The 7,224-nt window shown below is 34.2% G+C and overlaps 1 protein-coding gene across 1 annotated transcript in view; it reads left to right on the top strand.

Annotated features, from left to right (window-relative positions):
* The first annotated feature begins 6 nt into the window (after positions 1–6).
* ebo (exportin ellipsoid body open) overlaps positions 7–7,224 on the top strand; it is a 9,897-nt gene continuing 2,679 nt past the window's right edge. The window contains exons 1-7 of the mRNA XM_017616621.1: positions 7–97; positions 194–576; positions 641–834; positions 1,070–1,482; positions 1,546–1,697; positions 1,864–2,075; positions 2,134–2,307. Coding sequence (XP_017472110.1) covers positions 276–576; positions 641–834; positions 1,070–1,482; positions 1,546–1,697; positions 1,864–2,075; positions 2,134–2,307 — 1,446 coding nt within the window. The 5' untranslated portion in view covers positions 7–97; positions 194–275. The remainder of the gene's footprint in view (positions 98–193; positions 577–640; positions 835–1,069; positions 1,483–1,545; positions 1,698–1,863; positions 2,076–2,133; positions 2,308–7,224) is intronic.

Here is a 7,224-nt window from a genome sequence, read left to right as displayed (position 1 = left end):
CGGTTTGCCATATCAACGATAAAGACATTCATTCCCTACCCAACACTCTAGTGGATTACGCCCTAACTACATCGCTGCCAAAAGACAATCAACTCAGGTAAGGTATTTTCTGTCACTCCTTTGTGATTTGTGTTAATATCCCACTGTGATATAAATGTATGTCTGTTAACTATTTCATTTGAATAATGTACAGTTCCTCAGCATTGGAGCTACTCACATGTGTGCAACACCTCGTCTCATGGACTCGAACTGAATTGATTTCAGAATATTTTCTTATGAGCATTTTAGACTTAGCACAATGGCGTGCTTCCCAGCCTGACATCTCATTGGCGGCGCTATCTGTGCTAAATGAGCTGATGTATCTTCAAAAGCCACTGCCGCACGCTTTAACGATGATGACGGGTATAAATGGCCTTTTGGAACAACATAATACCGCTAAGCATCAAAGCGAGATGTATACAGACAAATTCAGGGAACTCTTGCGACTCTACACTGACCGGTATTGGTCGAAGATGCTGCAGCAGAATGATTTATTAGAATCATTTCTCAAATCGTTGTACTGTTGCACAATTTCAAGTAAGTCAACCCTGTATGACTATGACGAAATTTCATTTTATAACCAAAATTAACGAATTGCTAGAAAATGGTGCGCTAGATTTTACGGAAAAGTTGGAGATATGGACTCCTATAATAAAGGGTATTGTGCTGAGCTCAAAACAAAATCGCTACAATGATGTATTCTATCAACTAGTCGTGGAAATAATGCGTCGCATATTGTTTGAGTTCAATAAATCAGAGTTGGAGCTGTTAGACAACGAGTTGATGGAAGAAAATGTACGTACAAAATAAGTATGATTTTTTTATAGCTTTCTTGCTTGGTAAAATTTAGATAAATTATTCAGGGCTATCACTGAATCCATCGTAGTCCGATTGTTCGTTAAATCTACGAAAAATGCCGTAACTGAATACGAAAAATTTCACGAATATCGGTCTACGCGATACACCAGAATAACAAATTACTGCTCTTTAAATCAGTGTAATTTTCCTATTTCAATTTGTTTTGTAATAGACACAAACTGAGTGGCAGCAATTTTTGTCACAGTGTATCGAATGTGTAGCTCTTTTAGCGGAATCTCGCCCCAATGCTGTTTTCGCACAAGTTTCCGCCCAATGGACACGACCTCACGTTTACTTGCTGTCTTTAGAAAATGATCTCGATAGTGGAAAACTATATGAGTTGGGTAGAAAGCTGAGAAGTCAAAGTTTTAATGAATATCTGCGTGATTTATCAACTGTTTGCCAAGCTGTAGTGCGTTTGTCCCCACTATTGGATGCCAGCTCACCAGAAGTGGGCGCAGAAGTAACAAGTCAATTAAAGTTGCTTACTGAAAACCTCTTGACATTGCTCAAATTCTTTAGTAGTAACAAAATTGCAACATTAAACCTTGATAAGTCGACGTTCCAGACTGATTTTGATTACTTGTGAGTTTCAATTAGAAGTTAGAAAAATGAAATATCCTTTAACTTTCTTATGCTATTTTGCAGATATGCTCAAATACTAACCGCGTTGCGAAGCATATTACCTATATCGATTAATTTGAAGCAAGATGAAGTGATTCAATGCCTCTTAGATGCGCTCGGGGTTATCTTATTGCCAGACAATGTCGCAGTGGCACCGGTAGTTGCGATATCAGCAAGTAAGTTTTTCCAAATATGCAGTATTGTTGCTGAAGGTTTGATCCTCAGTACAAAAATTAACCTTTTCAATTGGCTTTTTAATTGAGTCCTCGAAAGGGTTAATTGAGTTTGTTTTATAAAAAAAAGCTAACATTATACCCTACCAAAACATTTCCAAATTTTTAGGTCAATTGCTACTCTGTATTTCGACTGTGATAAGACCAAAACGTTTATTAGAAACGCTATTCGTGCTTCGGCTTATGCAAGCCGGCCCCAAATTGGCACATTTACCGCGTCAAGCTATCGCCAACATCTATATTAGCCTTACAGGATATTTAGCTCTACCGTGGAAAACTATCGAAGAGCAGCAGCAGGATTGTTCATGGCGTTGTAATCATGTACGCTAATATGCACATAATTATCAGTTCATTAGTGCTTTCATATTATCTCTTGCAGCTTTGCGAGTATGTCAAATGCGTGGCACAAAATTTGCTTGAACTTGATTCACACGCATCTGTTTCGAAAATTTCATCTATCATGCCAAATAATTTGAGCATTTTCAGTGAAGTCATAGAATATTTTAAGGACTCTTGCAATACAACAAAAGACATGTTAGCAAATGCATTTAAGGTAAATTCGAAGTTGATTTGTAAATTTAGATATTTTTTTTTAATACTAACCTACAATATTAATCGCGCACATATATTCACTAAGGCATACATAAATACGAAACTGCTGCACAAATGCACTTGGTTTCACTGTTTATTAGTAGTTGCAACAGCATATGTATGTGCCGAACTTGAACAGCAACGAAGCGGAAATGGCACCAGCAGGCAACAGTTGTCCGTGTCTATTGATAAAGGGCGATTAAAAGAGGCTTAAGAAATAGAAAATGCATATAAAACACTGTTGCACTTGCCCTGCCAAAATACAGTCAGCCTTATCATAAGTTTCATTTTCCCCTAACCGGTTCACTTTTCACTCTTTGTTTCCATGGTTTTACTATGGGCGGATGACAAATTCTCGGGTGAACTTTTTTTCAGGCGAAACTCAAGATAAGGCAGAGTGCGTTTATAATTTTTTAACTGTGTAACTCCGCAGATCGTTTATTAATAGAAAAATTAAACAAACACTTCGCTGTCAAATTAGAAAAAAAACTCAACTTTCCCGTGTGAACACCCAAAAAAAAATTTTTTTGTTTTTTGGAAATCATTTTCAGATATAAAAGTTACAAGGTGTGACTGGAACTTTAATTTCTTCTGAAAATTGAAGCACAGTGACAACTTTGTTTTTTGCCCCTCACCCATAGGTTTTGATGAGAAATATTTTTTACGAGGGCGTCATTCAACCATTTGAAATATTTTACAGTGTACTCGCAGCCTTTGGAAACAAAAACGAAAATCTTTTAAAAGGTAGGTAAGATTACATGATGTTGGGTTGAAGGGCAAATACGAAATATTTACCTTTTTAAAAGTAAGCAACTTTTCCTGCTTTTTTTTGTAGTCGCAACGCAAAGGAAAAAAACGCAGATTATGACTATGTTAAGCCAAATTTATCAGCATGATGCCCTCTTTAAAAAACTATCCGTGATACGCTGTTGCAAAAATACTATATTACCATATATGATTGTAATACTTCTATGTATATTGGCAGTAAGCTAACTTCTCAATGTGTAAGCCTTCCGAAATCAAAGCGAGACAGTCTAGTACCGGTTTTGTGTATATGTTGTGCTCGTGTTTTTTATAAACGTATGTGTACGTGTTTATTTATCAGGGTTATCACACCCTGCAAAAAGTGGGACTAGGTTAAATACTAGTACTGGACCACGCTACCTTGTAACCAACATTAACATTGCGATGTCATTGGACCTGGCCACCTCTGGTCCAAAGCTGCATAACATGGGACCACTTAAATAACTACTCCTTTTGGACCATGGCACATTCGGGTACTGAATCATATTGCCGATGGGCCACGAAGAGGTGGTGTTCAACACATATATCAGTCTTGTATGTTTGAAGTGGTCCAGGTCAGCATAACAAGTTACTAGTATGCAACCTGGTCCTTTTGCACATACTTTAAAACTACGACCCAGTAGTCTACCTGGTCCTTAAATTTTTGCAGGGACAGAATCCATCGTTGCTTCGATTTTCGTGAAATCTATGAAACTGCTATCACAGAATCCGAATGACTACGAACGTAAATTCGAAATTCGTAGAGATTGCATATATTTTCGTAAATGTAAATGTAAAATACCAATGTCATACATGCATATGTATGTACATACATATGTATGTACTAGGGATGTTAATTTTTCAGCTTTTTCCGATCCCGAGATTTTCGGGATGTCGTTATCACAGTCCGGAGATCCCGGGATTTAGATATTCATTACTTTTCAACAACTTGAATCGAAAAAGAGGCGTTTTTATTTTTTCTCTCTGACGTCAGGATTTGTAATTTCAAAGATATGATTAATTCTAAAAATTATTTAAAAAAATTCAGTGCAATGTAGAATAAAAATATGGGTACCAAATGCAAGGGAAATTTCTTCAGAATATAATAAAATTTAATTTTTTTGGATTCACAAGGACGAGTAGGTAATTTTTTAAGCTGATAAAGTTAGAAGGACGAGATTCGAGGATGTTATCGAGTTTATATAAGTTCTTAACATATAATTTTTTCAAAAACAAATATTCCAAAATTTCAGGGATAAAATTTTAAAGGGACATTCTTAATACTTACCAGTACTTCTGCCCAAAAACTTGAATCTGTTTAAATTCTGCAGGATTTCCTCTTTAATTTGATACCCATACTTCTTCTTTAAGCACATTTCTCTGAATTTTTTAAATCATTTTTGTATTACTGACGTCAGAGTGAGAAACTACAAACGCAATTTTACTATATTTGGCCCTTGGTTTCGCGAATATATTGATATTTGTTATTCAAATTTACTATTCATTATTAAATAAAAAAGAAATATAGCCAATACTAGTCAAGAAGAGGAGTTTCTTTTATTGCCATCACTGCAAATTGTAATTCCCGAAAATGCCGGGATTATTTGCCAAGAATCCCGGGATTTTTGGCACCTTAAAAAGGCCGGGATTAACATTCCTAGTATGTAGATACTTATGTACATACATTCATCCGCTAGACGTTATTTAATGAATGAATATTTTTTATAAAGCGAGGAAGTAATAGTTCAACAACAATTTATAAGGGCAGAAACCTAATTACTTTAATATCATAAAAATTAATAAAAAAATTATATATTTCTCTTTAAAAGAATAAAATCTAAACTAACGAAAATATTTATTTAAAAAAAAAAAAATAAAATTAAATAAAAAAGAAAGAATTCATGAAACTTTTATGATTAGGCGAAAACGTGATTATGAATCGCAATATACAGAGCTTCATTGAAATACATGTATTCGGCATAAAAGCTTCGTACTTTAGTATGCTGCAACGATTGCACTACTATGATTAAGCACGTAATGTGCGGAGCAGTGATCGGACTTCTACCACATTGTGGTAGATCTGCCACTTTTTTAAGCATCTACCACTCAAGGTTTGAAATCTACCACATATTCGCGATTTTTGCTCGACATAATTTCCTTAATTTTCAGAGCAGAAATTGTCCAATACTAAACACTATATGGTAACAAGAATGATATAATCTAAGATGCCGTATTCCTGGCGGCGATGAAATTGCTCAAGTAAAAGTAAACAAAGCCGAATGGGAGGATAAAATAAACTGTAAATTAGTAAATTTTCTCAATAATCACATTTTAAAATGCAAAATATATGATTTGCAAAAAGAATTAATAGCGAAAATGTTAAAAACGGCGATTTTTGTGAAAGTATTAGCAAATTTAAGTGCATCTAAAGTTTCTGAGGCGCTCTTTACTTTTACATGAGAAATGTCAAAATCGGTAAATCCCAATTAGCGGCTTCTGCAACGTGCCACATTTTTTCGCTACATCGCGATGTGATAAAAAGAAAAGCTGGCAACACTCTGCAAGGTTGCAGAAATCTCTTAAAATATGTTCGACAGATATCTTGATAAGGAAAAAACTGCCAAAATACAACGCAATTTTTAGCAACTTCAGTCTTTCACTTTATTATACTAAAATAATTTTTTTTTTGAGTCTAAATAAAAAGTTTGCAATTTAGGTGAAACCTTGCAGAATTTTTTTAATTTTCGCACCAATTTTGATCTAAAACCTGAGATCTACCACATTCTTTTGAAATCTACCACATTTTTTTCCAGATTCTACCACAGAATTTTTTTGAAGTCCGCTCACTGGCGCGGAGTGCCTTATTTTTCCACCAGTATATGTATTTTACAGTGTAATTAATAGGTACATACATTATTTAGTAATTTGTTTATTTTATATATTTTGCCATTTGTTTGCATAAGCATGATTCAAATCATGCAAATTCCTTTGATTTGTAATTTTGAAACTTTTTTCTATCTAGATTCAACTCAGTGAGAGGGGAGACCATTATGTTTTTCAAACTTAAGAAAGTTCAATTACATGGCAGTTGAGAAGTGCATGTGCAAAAAATTGCATAAAGGAAATTTTTGCACATGCAGCTGTACATAGCCCTAACTTAGGCGCCCGGTGTTAGCAGTCGCGCTTAAACACTAGTAATTTTTTCAGGACCGTGTGAGATTTTGGGATGATTGTTTTTTTTTTTTAGATTTTTTCTGGGACTTTTCAGGCTTTTTTATAAGCTTTTATTTAACTTGGTCATCCCGCGCAAATCGTGGAAATTTCCAATCGATTTTAAACTAACTTCCCGACAAGATAGAGACTTAAAATTTTCAGCATAGTTCCAATCACGATGACAATGCAATTTAAAATATAAATGAATTCCCTATATGGTCCAGGGGTCTTGATTCAAAGTCGGTCAAAAATTAGTAAAATTTATGGCTAACAGAGCGTAATTTGCCAAAGAACGTAAAACCAGAGCAAAGCTATTTATGGCAAATTCTAGATATCAACCTAGTCTAGATATGAACCTCGTTGTAGGCATCATATCAAGGAGATACAATTAGAAGACTCGAGAAGTTTCCCCGCCAGAAGAACTTTAATATTGCGCCTAAATATATGCCATGCTACAGCGGAAGTGGACGACACGCCATTTCTTTAAATGAAATTAACTGCTGCTATATGTATGTATGTACATATGTATGTTTATACAAAACGTAAGCAAACAACATTTTGCTTGAATAGTCTTCTGTTCTCTTTCATTGAAAGTTGAATTATTTTAACATCTATTGCAAAATTTTCTACATAAAATAAAATAAAACTTTTTAATATACAACGCTTTTATAAATGGACTAAAAATTAGAAGTTAATAAATTAAAAATAAAAAAGTAATGTAAAAAAAATATTTTTTTAAAAATAAGCTTTTATTTAACATGTTTAATCAAAGGAATAAAATAAAGTAGTGAAACAAAAGATTTTTTAGCAAGAAAATTTTGTCAAAACTGCACTAAAATGAATAAAATAAAATAAGTTAAGGTCTCGTTAAAGTTACTAAAAG

This window comes from Rhagoletis zephyria, unplaced genomic scaffold, assembly GCF_001687245.7.
Source record: "Rhagoletis zephyria isolate East Lansing unplaced genomic scaffold, Rhagoletis_zephyria_1.1 Rzeph_scaffold_01233, whole genome shotgun sequence".
Lineage (NCBI taxonomy): Eukaryota > Metazoa > Arthropoda > Insecta > Diptera > Tephritidae > Rhagoletis > Rhagoletis zephyria.
This window is presented reverse-complemented; position numbering and strand designations above follow the sequence as displayed.